Here is a 21,875-nt window from a genome sequence, read left to right as displayed (position 1 = left end):
TATCTCTTTAAAACTAAGGGAACAGTAACTCAAGATTCCAGACATGTCAGAGTGAACTGACCCCTTACTTGCCAGTAAATTTGTTTCCTCATTTCTCTTGATACCTTCTTGATCTAAAATTGAAACCAACTTTGCCTGATATTTTGCAAGTTCTTGAAGGAAATCTGAAGCATTTGGTGAAAGTTTATTTTAATTCTCAAATAAACTTCATATGTTCATAGGCTTTAATCAGCTTGATATGTTTGGGGATAATGCCTTAATCCATAATCCTTGATCCGTTTGAGTAAAAATACACAGTTTAGTAACACTAAAATTGCCCTTCTTTGTGGTTGAGCAGGAAACAAAACCATTTGTCATGATTCAGATGGTTTACAGACTTGATGGTCTTCAATGCATGTCTGACAAAAATAGGAAGGGTCTATATTATGCTCTATCCAAGTACCATTGTTCCAGGAAGTGGGTTTCTAACAGCAGGATGTTTCCTTTGTAGGATTTTTTCTATTGAGGCTTCTGAAAGACTCCCTGTTTTAACTGAATTTATAAATTTTCAAAAGTGTTCATAGTGTGGTTTGCTATGGTTTTACCCCCATTCACCACTTGAGGAGACACCCAACGGGAAACTAACAACTCAATGTGGGAATCATTACAGTAATGGTTATGTTAATCATTAATTACTATATGGTCACAACTTTAATTTTTTGATATGATGTTATTTGATGACATTTTTATGATTTGTTATTGTGTCGTTTGTATACCTTAAATCTGAATTCCTAATAAAGAAAGGAACATTCCTATTATATACAGACCAACATGTCTGTATATAATACTTGCTCATCAACTAATCCATTGTCTTATCAGAACTAGTACTTAGCTGATAAGATTTTAGTTTTATCTCCAGTTAATTATTTTAGATATTCCCTCTATTTGGTATGTTATAGAACTGTACTACTTTTAATCATGACACATCTTTAAATATAAGCAGGTAAACCTATTTCTAATCACCCACCCATATAACAACATTGCTACTGACTATCATTATAGCTTTTAATTTCTTTAAAATAAACAATATTTTTGTTTAGTTTTTACTTTTACAAGTGCTTATCCTGAATGATGATTATACTGAATTGGCAGAGATAACACATATCATGCCAGTGTAATCTCAGTTTTATACTAGCTCTTTCATTTGTGAATTGAACAGTGTTGTGCAACAAGAGGCTAATCCACAGCACAAAATTGTGCATGTACCATTTGGATTGTTGTAATTTTACTAAATTGGATTAAGAATAAAATATACTTTTAATGTCAAATTATTAAAGTTTAACATAAAAAATGCAAATATGACCATTTAAAATTTTATCTTTAAAAGAACTAAACTTATGCAAAAATAATTTTGTGCTGTGTGTTGGTTCCTTCTGTAAATGTTTTCATTAAAAAAATGAAAGAGCTACAATAAACTTGATGAAAAAATTAAAACTCCTTACTATATTTATCTAACTTTAATAGCTTAGTATTACCAAAATATAAATATGAACATCAGACTTGTTCTTGAAAATAATGTTAAGTTATAAAAATTCATGCAAACAATACAAACTGACTGAGAAGAAACCCAGCTATGCAGGTGCCAGAATGTGGAATGTCCTTCCTCCAGAGCTGAAGACTGCAAGCATTCAACAGTTTCGTCACTTGCTGAAAAACTGGCTTCTTGACCACCCATTTTACTCCATGACTGAGTTTTACGGATGGCGACAATCACAGGAATTTTGATCCTCTAGAAGAAACATTTTTCACCATTCTATTTACTATTGTTATTGATAGTACATGTTGTTTTTTATTAATTTATGACGCAAATTCTGTACTTAAAGTTCATGAATAAAGCATGCTGACTTCTGACTTCTGACTTCTGACTTCTGACAAATGGTACCTCAATAAGTATTAATTTTGATTTTTTTCTTGGGCATAAATCTGTCCAGCCTTCAATTTACCAGCCTAATGGAATATTGAAATATAAAATTAGTTTTAAATTTGAGTTAGTTTAATAATTTTGCCAACCCTATTTTATACTCTAGTTTTTTTAATGTAACTGTTAATAAATATAATTCACATTCAATAAATAACAAACAAATGCAATTTTATTTATTATAGTGCAAGTTCTAAATAAATACACAAGAAATAAATGTGTGTTATTTCCTTACGGGATATCACATCTGTTTGGGATATGTAATTGTTAGTGAGAAGTAAGGAATTATTATGAAATGCAAGAGAAAATGCAATAGCCAGCAGAGCTGGCCACTCGATCTGAGAATGATTCTTAAAATATTATTCGGAGGCAAAGAGTCAGAAACACATAAGTTTAAAGAACTATTGGGAATGTTTATTTACTTTTTTGGTCATGATCTGTTTTTACCCTTTTGTGGAATTTAAATGTAACAGATTTGTTCCTACCTAAAATAAACAATGGAGAGAAAAATATTAATAAATTTAATACAGAGACTAGCTGGATTCTGATTTCCCAACATGTCTTTACGAGGGTGTAGACAAATATTTACACAACGAACAGTTATGCTTGGTAGGATGCTTGAGTGAAGTGTACACATGAGAATATACATAAAAACTCCAGAGAATTAGTTGTAAATAACCATAATTAATGTGCGGTGTCACTTACTGTCTGTTGTAATCTAAGTGACAATAATGAGAAAGGCTTCATTTATCAAACATGGTCAGTTGCTGGTGAGTACATGAATGTCTCCATAAATGAGAAGAGGCTGTTCAGAGTTCAATTTTTAGGTTGATTACTGTACAACAAGTCTTGGGGACTGGCATATTGTTTTAAGAATTGTAATGTGTAAACAACTAGTATGGTTTAAAGGTACTAATTAAGGATAACATATATTCAGACATTTGTCCTCGTTAAAACATTAAATTGTAAAATAGAATACTACTCTTTTAGGATTGGAACATAACCATAAAGTTTAAGCATACAAATAAAATTTAGAATTAATTTCTATATGCTATATTAATTACTTGCCAAAGTCAAAGTTGACAACAGAACAAGTTGTATATAACAGAAGTTTAGGTATATACCTGATAGTCCAGAGGGAGAATAACTGCTCAAAACCAGGTGCACTGAACAACATACCAGTGAAGATGTGATACTGAGGAAAAATCAGTATTGGCACTTCCTGTGACAACCCGGTATGTCATCTGAGAATTAAAAAAAGAACAGGGTGGCAATTTTTGGGAGGGGGTAAAGGGCAGATGCCTTTGACCTTACGATTTTTGTTCTCGATATCTAAGTCACAAAATACATAAAACAAAGGATAGTTAATTAGTTGTTTACATTTTATTTTAATTAAGGAAAATTTTAAAATCGCATATCTGATATTTTTAGGATATTTAAATTGACTCAGTATTCTAAAATTTTACAATATATGTTTGGATTAACAAATTGTTGACTTGACTAAATTACGTGACACTAGATACTATATCTGTTTTCACCTAGTATCTATTTCCTTGACTTATCTATTACTATTCTTGGTTTTACACCTTTGTTTTCCTGATTTGTTTATAATAACTTGCCATTGGATTCTAATTGCTGTGGAATTACAATATCAGTGTCAGTGATTGCATTACATGTGGAAGGATGTAAGGTGAGAATTTGAATGTGTAATTGTTTTATTTCAAGTTCAGTCAAATTCCGTTCTGAATGTTTCTACATGGGCCTAAAATATTTTTGTGATATGATTTTCATAAAAGCCAGATTTAACTTTGTGTTTGTTTTGCATTTTAAATTTAACTCATCATAACACCAGTCCATTTAGTTATCTGTACAATCATGCTTGTCAGGCAATGACAGTGCTCGGGTACTCAAGTCGGATCTTGTATTTTAAGTCAGAATTATTACAAAATGTCCACAAAGCCACCATTGGTGTAGTTGTGTGCCAGGTTATAATGGATTTGATCCTGTACTATCAACAAGTTTTTACTTGCAGACCCCTCAAAGATAACAAGCTTGTGGTAATGTTATATTGGGTTCTTTCTGTAGATATTGTAGCAACAAGTCTATCCACTGTCAATATTGGCTGTTTTCAATATTTTATAATATAAATATAAAATATATGGAAAGCATATATCCTATGACACTTTGTTACCAAAATATCATAAACCTATATATATATATATATATATATATATATATATATATATATATATATATATATATAGAGTTTTCTCTTATATTATGTTTCTATTTATTGTCATATTGAGATCTATTGACTTAAAACTTTCTATTTAATTATAATTCTGTATAATAATATCCAAATGAAATTGGATGTATAACATTAAACATACTATACGTAAAATAGCAATTTTTTTCCTAATAGTACTGAGTTGAACAATAAATGTGACATTTACTTGTTTATTTGAAGGAACTGGATGTTTCACAGTATAACTTTTCTAAATAAATTCACTACTTGGTGTCCTTTTCTTTAAATCAGACCACTCTTATAATGAGGCTACAAATTCTATACAGTGACCTTACACAAATTGTAGTAATCCCCTCATATGTGGTCCCTTACTATGAATTTTGAATAAAGTCACAATTGCATATATTTAAATAAGCATTTTTTATGCTTATACAGTGCCATACAGTGGATTATATTCTACCATGAGTGTATATATGGGAGAGCTCAGAGGGCCCAAGACCCCCCCCCTTCAAAATTTTGAAAGTCACACATTGAAATTGCACCCAGTAGTTTGTTTTAAGCTAGAACACATTTATGAGGCCTTAACACATTCACTGCTAATGTCTCCGATTGGAGATGCTCCGAATTCACTGTGGGTTTTGGCTCAAGAGACCTTTGGCCATTGTTTTCTACATACACTACAAATTTTCAGCACCCCAAATGAATTTCAATTTTTTTCTTAGCAGTGAATGTGTTAAAGCTCACAATTTTCCAGTAGAAGATTCCAAAACCATTATTTTTTAGGGTATTTTATACCTCCTAAACCACCCTTGTGTCAGCTCCCTCCAAAATAATTTTCTATATATGCCACTGTATGGTATAAATATATCTCTGTGTTATAAATTCTAATTTTCTGACCTCTCCGTGAAATATAACACAGTATATAGACCAATTAGAGAGAATTTACTTGCTCTAATCAGAATGAAATGATTCAGCATGTGACGGGTAACTGTCAGTAGTTGGAATTCACTACTCAAACCTAAACTAACAGAGTAAAGCGTTTAGTAATTAAATGTCTTGGTTACACAAAAGTCACATGATGTCTCTCTGTATTATGAAAATAAATTTATAGTACAAAAGTACTTGAGATACTAATTTCTTCTTTAAAGTGTCATGGGCCGTTCCTGTCACTTTAATTAAAAGTAACTATTATGTAAATTATTTTTATATTATAAATTCTAAATGTTAGAAATGAGACCCAGTATATTTTAACTAAAAAGAACGAAAGTGATAGAGATATATTATGTAAAACAGCGACTGTACAATGCCTGCCTGAGCAAATAGGTACAATACTCATATGTGTTGCATCTGCTTTAAATGCTTTACTCTCAGCGTATTTAAGAGCTCATTGTTTTAGAGTAAATACTTATATCTATAATTGCATGTCAATTTAAAGATAAAAAAATCTTAAAAAATATTTATGTTCAATTTTTAATTGCAATCATATGGGACGGTTTCAGATGTTTATTCATTACTTACGTCATTCTTTGTTTTTATGCTTGTAATGAAATGAAAAATCTCTTTATTAAAGAGGCAGAACTACGGCATCCCACCCTCTCTACCACTCAACCTTAAGAGTAATGACAGATAGGAATCTCTCTCAGTAGCAATCTAGCACCTGGTATATTTTTAGCTTTTCATTAATATATAATAAAAGCTCAACTTTTTAACTTTAAACAATATTGTTATAGATTTGTAGTGATAGAATGGTACACCTTTAATAGTGGTCTAAATACCTTTTTATTAATTATTTACAGTGATAGACATTTGCTTTTAGTATAGTGACTTGATGCCAGATTATTCACAAACCATTAATAGTAAAACTATTTAATTTATTATTTCTTATAATTTAAAAACACAAAACATACATAAATGTATGTTTGTCATTATTTTGTATACAACTCAACTTTTGTCACTATATCAGCTATAAAAAGAGTAGATATTTGTTTTTCTTATTAAAAGCCTTTAATGTTCACTTTTTTACTTGTGTGTTTGAAAATTGGTTATCCTTATATCTTGTTATATTGACTCTTAAATTTTTGTGATTGACAAATAACATGAGAAGGAGTTACTATTCATAACACATATAAGTCCAAGAAGAGTTTCAAATCTTATAAAGAATTACATTTTTGGTAAATTCCATGTTTTAATTTAAAATGTTTAAACATCATGAAGATAGATAAACTCATATGATTGACACCTAATCTAAATAAAACTTATCTTAATTATGTCTTAAAATACAATTATAAAACAATAAACATTTGGCACATTAATTGTTTTGAGTATAATTGTTCAATAACCAATGTAAACAAGTTTTTATGCAATTATACAATAATTACTATCTATGATCAGATTTTACTTCTGCTGTCTGATTTATTCAGGGTTTTAAGAGATATTAAATACTTTAAGTGGTTTGTTTTCTCTTAAATGTCATTCTGATTTATTGATTACAGCTTCAACACTTATATATTAGGCAAACACAGTGAAAAAATCTGAAGTCACCTTGCAATGATCGTGTGTTTCCTCCTTGTGTTTTTTGCAGGTATCTCATTAAATTTATTGATTAAACTTATCCATTAATTTAAGTTAATTCTCTGTGTATTATTTAATAGAGGAACAATTTCACTACAAAGTTATGGTTAGAATTTCATTTATCGTTGTACAGTTATTGTTTGAATACCTATTTTATTTTCTGTAAAAGTAATTACTATAGCAGCATTTTTATATGGGAAATATGTTTTCAATAAATTGGAATTATTAAGTTAGAGTAAACATAAAAACTTTTATGCACTCATAAATGTTAAAAATAAATAAGTGCTAAATGTGTGATATAAATTTGTAATCTTTTTGTGTGTACTAGCCAGATTATGTGATTATATGATATACAGTACTAGTAAAATCTGTATTATATAAGTAAATATACGCTACATACAATACTGCAAATAATGTTTTAAAAGACAAGTAACATGAACAAGTACAATATTCATATTAAATTATATAAGACTAGAGCGATACTACTAATCAAATAACGTTTATAGTACCAAAAGTGATTTAATGCACAGAATAAAAATGTTTTCATTGTATTAACTGCTGTATACATCGTATATATGTGTGTGTTTTAAACAAGTTTTCTTTAGATTACCTACTATATTGATTAGTAAACAACACAATAAACGTAACATTTATAGCAATATGCACTATCTTTGAACTACAACTACCTTCTGTTTATCAATATTTTAACTTATATGTGGTTTTGATAGGCATGTTTCAGGGATTTTGTGGGAACCTCTAATCTAAAGCCTTCTGTTTACTCCTATACACTTGTAATCCTTCAAATACCTTCCAATTCTATAGCGGTTATCAAAATTTAACTCAAAATTCAAATCTTACTTGATGGTAAAACTATTCTGGATATCTGTAAACCTCCTGAATCAATAGAAAATATTGGAGCTATCTACCAATATTTGGCCAAATACCCAGATGTATTTGGAGATCAATGATGAACCAATACAATTATTAGTAAAATACCTGGAATAACTTGGATTTCAGTACATCAAATTGGATGAGAAGGGTCACTGCAAATTTAGTTGGTGATTTAAACTTTTTTACCACGGTACTGGGTTTTAACAAAAAAATTACTCCCTAGCTTCACACCTCTTACTCGCCTGACTTCACTCTGCATACAATCTGTTTGTTCCCAGAAATCAATACGGAGGGAAAGAACATAATTTTGATGAAGTGACAAAGGCAATGTACCTTGTGAAATCCACCATGTCAAAGAAAAGAATCAAGTGAAATTGTTAAAACAAATTTTACTGTGACTACACAATATTCCTAAACTTCACCACATTTTATACTAAAATAAATAGAGGTTAAATGTTATTTTTGTACAAAAAGAAATATTTGGGCTACCAGAACATGCAAGGCCAGCAATAGGATTGATACAGAAACTGTTGAGCACTCCCATTATAGGTTGTTAAACAGTTTTAGGGCTATTTCTATGATTTGTTAAACTAAAAAAATTATGTATCAGTGTAAAACAACATGTGAGTCAATCCTTTTTCTAATTTTTCACGGTGATATATGAGAGTCAGTGACTGTGAATATTTCTGATTTTAAGTTCGAAATGACAAATCTAACCGAGGTTGAAAAAACTATTCTTTCACTGAAATCAAAACCCTCAGCTGGAATTGACGATATATCATCCACTGTATTGAAATATATAGTCGAAGAAATCAGGCTTCCATTGGCAAACATAATTAACAAGTCTCTCTTACAAGGCATTTTTTCCAGACGATCTTAAAGTAGCTAAGGTTATCCCGATAAATAAACAAAAGACATGCAAAGTTGCAAGTGATTATAGACCTATATCTCTTATTCCTACAATTTCTAAAATAATTGAAAAAATTGTTTTAACAAGATTGATGAGACACCTCTCTGCTAACAATCTCTTATCTGAACACCAACACTGCTTCCTACCTGGAAGATCCACCACTACAGCCATCATAAGTTTTGTTGAAGGTGTAATAGACCAGTTGGAAGAAGGAAACTTGACCACAGCTTTGTTCTTAGATTTTTCTAAAGCATTTGACAGTCTGGGACATAACTTACTCATTAAAAAGCTTAAAACATTGGGAATTCACAATACAGAAGAAAGCTGGTTTTCAAGCTACTTGAAAAATAGAAAGAACTCAATTGGTTGAGATCAAATATACAGTGAACAACACAACTTACCATGCAAGATCTGATCAACTTCCTATCAGTAGAGGGGTTCCTTAAGGATCCGTCCTTGGACCAGTACTCTATATACTGTTCACTAATGACTTACCCAATCACCTCAGTGAGTATGCCTCTTCTACAATGTATGCAGACGATACTGCTTTGATGTTGGCACAAAAGCAACCTGATAATTTAGACTGTAAGGCCTTCATTGCTTTAAATGTAGCCAAACAATACTGTCATGTGAACAACTTGGCACTAAACGAAGGAAAAAAAAGCAAGTACTGTTTAGTAGAGCACAAAATGAAAATGTTGGACTCCCGATGTTAGAGGTGGAGGAAGAAACTAAGTACTTGGGAATTATTGTAGACAGTTCTCTATCTTGGACACCTCATGTTGATTTGGTCTGCAGCAAATTGAGTACTGCCCTGTATGTGCTCAAAAAAGAGTCAGAGCTGTCACAGACCTCGCAATAGCTAAAGTTGCTTATTTCTCACTATTTGAATCCCACATAAGATATGGACTGCTTTTTTGGGGTCTATCAACTGCAGGAAATCTGAATAGAGTCCTAATAATGCAGAAAAAGGCTGTGAGAGTGCTAGCAAGCTTGGGACCAAGAGACACTTGTAGAAGTGTCTTTAAAGACCTTGGTATCCAAACTGTTACTGCCTTGTTTATCTTTCAGTCCATCATTCACATTCTCACAAGCAATGCTGAACAATTCATCGACATCCATACCCACAACACCAAAAACGCAGTAAATTTCAACCTTCAATCTCACAGACTTGCAATGTTTGCCAAAAAACCTTCCTATGCAGGAGCAAAATTTTTCAATCTACTGCCAAGACATCTCAAAGAAGAGAAGAGACTATTGCCATTCAGGACACGTCTCACCACCTGGCTGACCGACAAGACATTCTACTCCGTTGAAGAATTTTCAAACTGGAGAGATTTGTCAACCTAATTTATAATTACTTTTATGTATTGACACATATTCTGTACTCTACATTCACGAATAAAGTTTGCTTTGACTTTGAACTGTCCCCTGTTTACACCTATGTAGATAAACATCCTATATAATTTTGATCTGTTTACTGATAAATGTTAATATTTTACAAATATTAAGGTAGGTTTTGTCCGTATTATAAAGTAATATAGTTGTTAATTTATAGCATACACATGCAGCCATGGTGGACTTGTGGAAAGGCCATTTTACTTAGCAGAGGATCTCCAGTTGAACATCCATAATGGAAAAATTCATTTCACCCTTCCTAACAAGGGTAAGTATTAATTTGAGAAATTATAATATAATCCATATGAATTTAACAATAAGTATAAACACTTGGTTATAAAGTTTTTAAAAGATACCAATTATTTTGATATTTTTATAGCAAATTCCAATGGTATTTTTTCATTGAAATTTATCAGTGCATAAGCGAGCATGACCACTTTAAAGATACTCTTGTAGAAGCCGGGAGTGCCAAACATGTCATAGTTGAGAGTTATCTGGTGTTTGTTGGTCCTGGCTTCTACAAGAGAATTTTTAAATTGGTCGAGCTTGCTTATGCATTGACGGATTTCATTGAAATAAGTACCGTTGGAATGAATGAATGAATGAATGAATGAATTGATTTTTTTTTTGTTATTTCCCAAAAATATGTACAATATTATAATACAATCTGTACAGTAATTTCTAGATTGTTACAATACCGAACAATTTTGAAATGTGAAGATAAGAATAAGAAATAATCATCATAGAATAAACAACATAAAATAAACATCATAAAAATAGCATCATGTATAAAAACATTGTCCTCGGGAAATGAGCCTGCATGGGCTATGATGCCTGTGCGCAGTCTCGAGTTGTTCACGCCTGAAAGAAATAACGGGACTGGATTAATAAAAAAAAAAATGAATATAAATATAGTACAAAATAATAACACCATTACACACCACACACATACATACACACACACATACATATATACACATATACATATGCATGCACATACACATGCGAATATGCAATGAATATATTAAAAGGAAAAAACCGCGTAATTTTAGCTTTGTACCTGTTTTAAAGCATTATATATTATTAATTTTAAAAACATATACATATTAGCAACAATGGTAATTAAGCAGGGTCACGCAGATTATAATAGGTTATTGATAATGAATGATGATGGGATAGGAGTGGTGGCTGTTTACATGTCAAACTGTCCGTCTGTAGTCCGAAGACAGCACTGCCTCGGCCTCCTCAATAGACAATAATAATAACCACTGGTTAACCTTCCTTTTAAAAATAATTGTAGAAATATCACTGAAAAAACTAAAATTTGGAAACTGTTTACTCATATTTATAAAAAGCACGTGAGCAAGATAGTATGAGTTGGTGTTAGAATAAGAATTTAGTTAATTGCAATGGTAGAATTCCTGTTGATCTAGAATAACGGTGTGTTATGGGTGTGTTGAGTTCTTACAAATAAATCATCTAAATTTTTATACATGTGTATTAAAGAGATTTTATAAAGTTTGTCTTATTGTAAACATTTTAGTTTCTTGAAATAAAATGGATGTTGAAAACCTATGACATTTTTTTAAAAGCTACTTTCAAAATTGTTTTCTGAACCGTAAAAAGAGGATCAAGATTTGATTTATAAGCTGCCCCCCAAGAAATTATCCCAAATGCAAAAAGAGATTGCACGTATGCATAATATACCATTTTCATTTCTTGAACAGTAAGAATATCCCTAAGTTTCTTAAAGGCAAAGATATACTTTCGGGTCTTTTGTTTGAGATATTCAATATGGTCTGACCATTTCAAACGGAAATCTAAAAATAACGCCAAGATAATTTATACGAGTTTTATTTTTTCGATTGCTTCACAAATACAGGTACTGTTACTGTGATTTTCCACAATTATGTATGATCAGATTTCCTAAGACATAATCCGACTGAGATTCAAAAGAAATTGGCATAAATTTTGTTTTAGTTATATTTAAGGAAAGGACATTCTGATCAAAACCACTTTTTCAATAACATTAAATCACTTAATGCTTCTCGTCTCACATCCGCCCATGTATTTCCTTTCAGAAAAAATAAGTGTGTCGTCGGCAATTGTAATAACATTGTCCCCAAACAGTTGATACCTTATAAATTTTTTATAACTGATGTAATACAGCTGATGCTTATTAGAAGACAAAATGTTTTGCTGCTTCTGCTTGTGCAAGCGTACTTTTAAAGTGGTTGTGCTCGCTTATGCATTGACAGATTTCATTGAAATAAGTACTATTGGAATTGTAATAACATTGTCCAAACAGTTTGATACCTTATAATTTTTTTCTAACTGATGTAATACTACTGATGCTTATTAGAAGACAACATGTTTGCTGCTTCTGGCTTGTGCAAGCGTACATTTAAAGTGGTTGTGCTTGCTTATGCATTGACAGATTTCATTGAAATAAGTACTATTGGAATTGTAATAACATTGTCCAAACAGTTGATACCTTATAATTTTTTTTCTAAGTGATGTAATACAGCTGATGCTTATTAGAAGACAAAATGTTTGCTGCTTCTGGCTTGTGCAAGTGTACTTTTAAAAGTACCTAGTTGTACTCGCTTATGCATTGACAGATTTCATTGAAATAAGTACTATTGGAATTGTAATAACATTGTCCAAACAGTTGATACCTTATAATTTTTTTATAACTGATGTAATACAGCTGATGCTTATTAGAAGACAAAATGTTTGCTGCTTCTGGCTTGTGCAAGCGTACTTTTAAAGTGGTTGTGTTCGCTTATGCCCTCACAGATTCCATTAAAACTGCTACCGTTGGAACTGCAATTAAATTCTCCAAATAGTTGATGTCTAGTACATTGTTTATAACTATACTGTTTTTTTTTTTGTTATTTGACTAAACATTTTCAACAGACGCCATGTTGTTAATATTAAAGAAAATAACACAATTATTTTTTTTATTCTCCTCTTACACATTCAAACCTATGTGCCAAATTTGGTTTCTTTAGCTTTACTAGTTTTAGAGATAATAATTTGTTAATAAAAAATTCAAAATGGCAGCTTGCGGCTAAACAAAGTGGAAATTGGAAACAGGTGTTTCTTCATTTTTCTGTACGTTTCAAGAGAATAAACAAAACAAGAGAATAATGTTATTTTTTCAGTGTTTTTGTAGTTTGTGTAAGTTTCTTCTGTAAGGTTTTATATTGCTGACTTTCATCAATATAAGTAAGCTTAGTAATTTGGTACTTCCGTAGCAATAAAAGTGAGATTAGCCTGAAAGGAAAAGCAAGGGAGACACTTTTGGTTAAAAATTCACTTGCCCACCAAAGCAACTAAGGGACTTCCATAGGTTCAGGGAATTACCTATATTATTCATGACATTGGCCCCAATGTAGAACATTTCTGGGTAATTGCAAAATCAGATTTTTATTAGTTGGATTTGATTAGAATCTCCTCTTATTCCTTAAGTAGTCCTCATATAAAGTATTAAAAAATATCTAATACCATGTCCTGTATAGCTCTATGTTTATACTGAGTGGTTTAATTTAACTAAGTAGTTCTTTTTGCAGATTGAATATGGCTATAACTTAATGAAATATTCTCTGTTTCAGAAAATGATGATGTTTTAATGGGTGAGTTTGGAACAATGTTACCTTCACATCTGAAATCACCTCAAGTTTGTGACAATGACCAAGACAATTGCCTTCAGTTTAGCTCTAATATACGACTGAATGCAGTGAAGGTTGGTCAATGCTACAAAATAGAATGGTTCACCAGTGGAAATCTGACACTTTCAGATTGCTTCGACTATGGCAATGACAGCTGGTATGGAGGTCCTGAGAACAGCAAGCAGTATTGGCCCTTCAACAACATGACATTCAATATGTTCTCGTACATCACTAAGCAGGACCAAAACCAGGCAGTAGCTGAACCCTATTGGCTTACCTCTTCAGGAGGTTACATCTATGTTAACAAAACTGTTCCTTTGTTTATTGATTCTAACAATTTATATCCAAACGGCTTATGCCTTATATCTCAGCAAACTCCTCCATACTTACCTAGAAATGGATCGTACTTAGGTTATAAGATTTGTATGTACAATAATGCTAAACAAGCTCATATGAATGCTGTCAAGAATGATTTGGGAAAACCAACTGGAGTCCCAGATGAGAGGATGGTGCAGCACCCTATATGGTCAACTTGGGTTCGGTTCAAGTATGATGTCAATGCCACTGCTGTGAAGGCCTTTGCACAGGATATTGTTGACTATGGATTCAACAATAGCCAGATTGAAATTGATGACAATTGGGAAAGTTGCTATGGAAGTGCCCAATTTAACAAGTCTCGTTTCCCCAATATGGCAAAGCTTGCTACAGAACTCAATGAAATGGGCTTCAGGATAACTCTCTGGAATCACCCCTTCATCAATACGAACTGTAATCTATTTACAACTTTGAAAAATAAAGGGTATTTAGTGAAAGACCAGAGTGGGAATGTGGTGAGCTCCTGGTGGGACGGAATAGGAGGTGTCATCGACTTCACTAATCCTGATGCTGCCAACTGGTATCTAAACCGCCGCAGAACACTAATGAAAAACAACAAAATTGACAGCTTGAAAATGGATGCAGGAGAAAGCAGCTGGCTACCTCAGGTTATAAATTTTATAATTCTAAAATTAAGTTACGGAACAATTATGTACCTATGACAATTACTACATGTACACTGATAGTTATTATAATATTATATAGATATTTTATAAACAAGAAAATATCTGAAAAGAATAAGTATAAATATATTTCGAACCATTTCTGGTTAAGTTATTAGATACAGACTAAATATAGAGGTAAATCAATACTATAAATACTGGAAACCATTATAATAGTTTATGTTAATATTTTTATACAAAACTATACTACATTTTTATTGCATGACTGAAATTATTGTTTTAAGTGATGCGAAGTGAAGTCTAGATGATTTAAAAGGTGTATTCAAAAAGTATCTGACCTTATTTTAGTATGTAGGTACTCTTATATACATTCAATTATTTATAGTGTGTATGTGTAGGTCAGTCATGTGACTTTGATATCGTCTCACTCGTCTGTAGCCCGTTAAGGACTACCTGTAATGGTGGCCATCTTGATTTTATCCAAATAATAACGATTCTTTGTTTAAAGTTTGTTTTTTATGATGAAAGAATTGTGCAGAAAATAGGGCTTTATCTGACATTTGCTATTGGATAGAATAGAATAATCTCATTATTTGTATTTTCTTTGAGAAAAACAATGGTGACAAATTATGTTTATTCAGTTTACAAACATTGTAATCTCATAAATGGTAAAAATCAACCAAAGTGAAGATTGGTCTGTTTATAGGCCAGTTTGTTAGGTTATTCTTCACAGTGTTGCCACTCAGTATCCATAGATGACCTGGGAGATGGTTATGCAGTTTGCTGGCAATATAGTCAGATTTCTTCTCAAAATGTGTTATACAGAGTCTTGGACTCACAAAGTGAGATGCTTGTCTTGTTTGATCTCCAAGGATATTGTTATTTCTTTGTGGATTTTTGTTGTGAGCAATATAATATTACATCTCATATACAAGTTAATAACTGTCATGTTCCTTAATTCTCTGAAGGCATTTCCATTTGCTGTTTGTTAACAGGATCGTAATTGCTGGTTTTTTAAAACCAAAACTCTCTCGATATTTGTCTTAGATGCGCCTCCCTATGCAATCAGACCATATCTGACACGGTCCTCATAAAGTCCGAAGTGTGCTGTTCTAGTTGTGGTGTTGTCAGCAATGGTTTTATTCTTTTGAAGGAAAACAATCCAGTCAAAAACCTTTAATATAATTGGTCAATGTTTCCAAGTGTGGTCTGCATCAATAACTAGTCCCAGAAACTTCACTTCTTTTTCAAGAAGTATGTTTGCAAGCTTTGTTAGGTTGTTTCTGTTTCAAAACAAAACATTGTTTAGCGATACAAGAAATAAGTAACACTCTATTTCGAGATCTGCAATCTGACCCCTTCCTCAGACGGATAGTTAATCTAACTCATAAATATAATCTAAGTTACAGTAAACAAACTATACCAGAGCAGAGCGTTGTGACATACATGTCAGGAATCACAACAAAAATGTACACAAACTCCATGCACACTGCCTCTAAGACATGTACGTAATAAACACAAAACACTAATTATTGAAACCGAAGTAGAGAATAGAAGTCACAATAAGTCTGTGCTGATTGACCAACTACTGAAAATGGTTTGGATTTCCTGGAGTTAACATACAGCATGTTTGTTATACTCCTCACCTATGTATGTCACAACTCTCTGGTATGATTAGCTTATTTCAACATAGATTTCAGTTATGTGTCACATTAGGTATATATTTTAAATTATTTTTACAGATACCTGCATTAAATTCCAGCATCTATGACCAACCAAATGCATTTACGTCAGCTTACGTGAGGACAGTTTCCAAATTCAACAGTATGATAGAGATACGAGCAGGCCACCTCTCACAAGACCTGCCCACCTTTGTGCGGATGTTGGACAAAGACTCCAAGTGGACTTTTGAAAATGGCTTACCTACTCTGCTTACAACTCTATTCCAACTGAACCTCAATGGTTACACTCTTGTGTTGCCAGATATGGTGGGAGGTAACGCCTATGGCAAAGATGTTGTTACCAAGGAACTCTTCATAAGATGGCTCCAGGCTAACACCTTCATGCCATCCATTCAGTTTTCTGCTGCTCCATGGGATTTTGATAATGAGGTATTCAATAGTTTATTTCATCCATACATATAGTTCTGAGATTGAATTTTCTATATGCGACTGAGTGTTACAAGCAAGATGATAGCCATTAGAGGAAATTTTATAAATGACTGTATTATACTTTAAGTAAAATATGTTATGAACCTTTACATTAAACTTTAATTTGCACAGGATTTATCCAGACCAAATTGAGCTAAGGGTTAAAAATTTTGTATATACTCGTACCTTCATTTCTACATGCCAACATTGTGAAATATTTTAACGAATATGTAAACTATAAACTCAAAGGGTATCAGAATGGGTACAATCTATGAATTTTGATCTTGGGCAGAACATGCCAATTTCAATATTCACAATGATATTGGAATATCAACTTACAGTATAGAATGGTATTTAATACACATTTCCTATGGTTTTATTCATGTTGATCATAGTTTATTTCATAAATGTTGAGAAAAGAAACTCATTTAAGTAAAATTATGTGATTTGTGTGGAAATACATAGAACACATATACTTTTTAATAGTAATATGTTGTTAAAATAAATTAGTTGTCAAACTTATGAATCATAATTTGGTATTTTGAAAACATTTGAATCCTTTATGAAAGGTAAAGTCATTATAGGATGTAGGTTACCCACTTTTTAAAGCCTTCTGAGTTATAAATGGCAAGATTTTTCACTCAGATAGATGGTGAGAGCACTCAGTTATACTGTACTGTCTCACCCAAATGTGCTCTCGCTATCTACATGTTAGAGGGTGGGCTGCACACAGTTCAGCTGTGTGCTCTTACCTTTTGTGTGTATGAATGGTGAAAATATGTTTTGGGTAAAAGGATACTGTACCAATAAAAATATAGTGGGACTACACTATAACACACATTTGGAAAAATATTTTACTCTTGTTTGATAACATTTCTATTAATTTATCACAACATTAATGTCGATCAGTGAGTGGTATAAAATATAGATATACATTGCAAATGGTTGTGTTTTTATTTTTTTTTAACTAACTTTAATCATACTGTTTTTAGACTGTGGAAATCTCCAAGAAATTCACCGCATTACATTATTCTTACTCAAACAAGATAATCACGCAAATGGAAAAGTGTGTGAATACAGGAGTGCCAGTAAATACACCCATTTGGTGGATTGCTCCCGAAGACAAAGTAGCTCATTCAGTTTGGTCAGGTAATTCAAACTACTTTTTTAAGATTGAGTTCAAATCAAATTGAGATCAGAATAAAAAATGCCTTTATTAGTCGAGCGTTTCTCTGTACAAGCAGTTTTTCAGAACAACTCCAGTCATCTAAAACTAATGGACTAATGAACTAAAATTTATTTATTTACTCTTAAACTATATAAAACAATACTAACCTAATTGTCAATCATCAACATTTCTTTTACCTTGACTTTAAAGGCAGCCTCCTTGAGTGATCTTACATCACAAGGGAGGGAGTTGTACAACTTGGGGGCAATGTAAGAAAAGCCTCTCCTCTCTATCTCGAGCCTTACTTGAGGGAAACGAAGTTGATCGTCCTGTCAGGTTCTATGATCAGCAACCTTTAGGCTCCAGCCACGGTACAGGAGTCTCTCTACCAAGTACCGTGGTTCCTGAAGAGACAGGACATAGTGGATTAGGTAGCAGGTCTACAGCCTGCATATGGTTTATATAGGCAACAATCCTGCAGCCCTTCGATGGGCAGATAAGTGCTTGTATTTACATAAATTGTAAATAAAATGGACAATAATTCCACAAAGAATAAAGTATAATCTAAAGTAATCATAAATATATCTTGACAAATTAATAAAACTATTTATTATTTATATTTTGAGTGAATGTTTTTACTATACTCAAATTTGAACCATACCGGACATTTAAATAATACATAGTTTATGATGTTTGGAGTTGGGTGAACATTGTTATTGTGAGTATTGAAGGGGGCCTGGGTATGGTTTGTCCTGTGCTTTATGAAAATAAGGATAGTCTATTTATAGTAAATATATTTAGAAACAATTTTAAATGTATGAAATGTGTTTTTCTCTCCTATTACAAAGAGTTGGGTGTACTAAGAAGTTGAAAAATCGAATAAACTAATCTAAAATGTTCTACAAAACTATATACAAAATAAGAGTTCATGATTCTGTATAAGAAAAGTTATTTGAAATTTTAGTACATTTTGTTGTTTTCTGAATAGAAGGGCTAACAGCAACAGGATTATATGAGGGCGAGTCAAATATTATCTGGACTTTTTGTTTGAACATTTATTGGTAGAGTAAATACAATTTTGACCACATCATATTTTTCTACATCATTTCCTCTTTCATTTATTTTATTACGCTGATCACATCTGTAACAAATTACATGAATGTTTCCACTCCTTTGTTATCATTAAAGTGTTGATTGTTCGGAATTATTCTTTAAGTGGGCCAAACAATGGAAGGAAGTCATATGGTGACAGATTGGGACCGTAAGTTTCAAGTGTATCCCAATGAATCTGGGCCAACTTTTCTTGAGGTAATGTGGCTGTGTGTAGTCAACCATTGCCATGGAGCGTGAATGTACTTTGAATAGGCATATCTCACCTTTTTTGCCACCTAAAAAGTCTCAAGTGGTCCATCGAGGCCACTTTCACAGCATCAAACAGTTAGTTGTAGTACACAGCATTGTAGTACTGTGCGCTGTTCATTGAGAAAATGAACGAGCAGTATGCTTTTGTTGTCCCACAAAACAAACATAGGAAGAACCTTCACTGCAGAAACATGGGTCTTGACTCCGAGGTTGGTATTTATGTGTCTAGTTTTCCACTAACTCTGGGCCATTGTAAAATTATTCGCCCCAGTCACGGACTTGGGTCCTTGAAAACATTTTTTCAGCAAACTGTGCAATTACTTGAGACCAAATTTTGAGAGGTTTCATGACCTTCCGTTACAAAAATTTGATAATAATGCTTTACTCAACAGATATATGCACCTCTTGCTCAGACATAATGCTACAAATAGCCTGTCTGGTCTGGTGACTCGCACGGTCCCCCTTCTCTTCTGTTGAAATCTTCACCCAACATAGATAAAGATATCATGTCATTTTCTTAACCTATAGAGTCTTGAAAGGAAAAGTCCAGTTAATATTTAATTCATCCTTGTATCAGTCCATCATAAATATCAATAAAAACAATTGAAAGTTTTGTTTGTAACATTGTAATACCCACATTGAATTTGTTTATTTAAGACACCAGAAACATAAAAAATGGGATATACTAGTGTGTAAATCCCACTAATTAAATTGCGTGCTCTTGCTCTCTATCTGGACAGAAAAAATATCTCAGGAGCTTTAAACAAACTTTTAACTTAAACATTATAGAGGGGTGTAGGTCAGGCACTGCACAGCTGTGTGCTTTTACCATCTATCACTTAAAATTTGTTGAGCATAATCCCAAATTGCCTTCCTTACCAGCATTTGTTGTGTTGAGTTTGGTAATACGTTTCCATAACAACTCTATAAACGCAAAATCTAACATTCTTTAGTAATTAACTTCCTGATAGAAAACATAATTTCTTAAGGTTCTAATTCCTAGTGAAGCCTAAACTTTTGTTACGAAAGGTACATTTTTTAAAGTTTTTCTTTTTTGAAAGATAGTTAACAGAGTAAGATGCATTAACAGACCATCTAAGAATCTCATAAAAGCGAGCACACTGACATTAAAGACAGTCCTGATTTTCATGTACTTGTGAGAAATAAGATCATAACAGCAACATTTTGAATAATTCATTCCTTTTTAGGCCAATAAAAGGTTTACTTCAGAGTGTAGTGGGAAGAACTTGTGTTTTGTCTGTTTTGTAGTAACACGCGATGAACAAAAGCAAAGTAATCTTGTAAGTTGTTTGTTGAGACAGTAGAGCAACTCAGCAGATATGAGGTTTGACTTGGCTTTAAAAGGAGTGTAGTTTGTTAAGATATGTTGGGATTAAATACATACTCAAACAAATTAATGTGAATTAATAAGGTGTATTTGATATGCTAGAGTGTACCATGTACTTCATTGGTTGATATGTCTTGATGTTCCAGAGTACATGTTGGGCAACAATTTGTTGGTGGCTCCAGTAGTGGAGGAGGGGGCAGTTTCTCGGGATATCTACCTGCCAAAGGGCAAGTGGAGGGATGAAGTATATCAACAGAAGATATATCATGGACCTAAGTGGTTGAAGGACTACCCTGCTCCCCTTGATACCTTACCTTACTTCACTCGTGTTGGCAAGAGAACTGAAGAAGATGAAGATATGTAATATAAGTTGTCATTTAATTTTTCATTGAGATGATAAATGCTAAAAATACTTTCAAAATTATGTTAGCTTTAAGATCAACTTCATGATAAATTTCTTCTGAATGAGGCCTTTCATTCAATTTATCTTCCTATTGATGTATTATAATAAGGATTTGTAATGTTGATGTAGTTGTTATTTTGGTGTTGATTATTTGTCTCTATTTTGCCTGTTATACAAGTAAACAATCAATTTTGAAGTACTGTTTTTGTTTGACTGGATTAAAAGTATTTATTTAATTTCTGAGAGAACAAATAAACTTTATTTTTATTTAGCTTTCTTTTAAATGAACCTATCCATGAATGTGTTATATATGACTAATAAAAATCCAATTCAATATTTTATATACCAATTCCACCACAGGTTTTACAACATAATTATACAGGGTGTCCACAAAAAAGTGTAAAAAACTTCAATGGCTGATATTATTCATGTAAAAAAAAAATTCATATAAACGTAGGTCGAGAAATGTCTTGTATAGCCGTTAATCGCAATTTTGTATTTTTATTGAAAAATTATTATCTCTAAAACTAGTCAAGCTATAGAAAGCAAATTTGGCACATAGGTTTTAATAGATGAAATAAAAATAAAAAACTATTTGAACAATTTCATTATAACTCCAACAGTACGACTACTTTAAATGTATGGTAGGACAAGCCGGGAGCAGCAAACATTTTGTCTTTAATAGACAGTAGCTGTATTACATCATGTATAATAAATTTACAAGACCAACTAATTTTAATTTTTGTAACAATTCCAATGGTACTTCTTCCAACGAAATCTGTCAACTCATAAGCGAGCAC

At 32.2% G+C, this 21,875-nt stretch overlaps 1 protein-coding gene across 1 annotated transcript; it reads left to right on the top strand.

The window, feature by feature from the left end:
* The first annotated feature begins 936 nt into the window (after positions 1 to 936).
* Positions 937 to 21,346, top strand: LOC124369320 (myogenesis-regulating glycosidase). The gene is made up of 7 exons (XM_046827270.1): positions 937 to 982; positions 6,695 to 6,783; positions 10,133 to 10,240; positions 13,590 to 14,629; positions 16,387 to 16,755; positions 17,787 to 17,943; positions 20,819 to 21,346. The coding sequence occupies exons 2-7, from the start codon at positions 6,750 to 6,752 to the stop codon at positions 21,034 to 21,036; spliced, it is 1,926 nt and encodes a 641-aa protein (XP_046683226.1). The 5' UTR covers positions 937 to 982; positions 6,695 to 6,749; the 3' UTR covers positions 21,037 to 21,346.
* Positions 21,347 to 21,875: the final 529 nt, after the last annotated feature.

This window comes from Homalodisca vitripennis, chromosome X, assembly GCF_021130785.1.
Source record: "Homalodisca vitripennis isolate AUS2020 chromosome X, UT_GWSS_2.1, whole genome shotgun sequence".
Taxonomy (NCBI): domain Eukaryota; kingdom Metazoa; phylum Arthropoda; class Insecta; order Hemiptera; family Cicadellidae; genus Homalodisca; species Homalodisca vitripennis.
The sequence above is the reverse complement of the archived record's forward strand: the minus strand, read 5'-3'. Positions and strand labels throughout refer to the sequence as shown.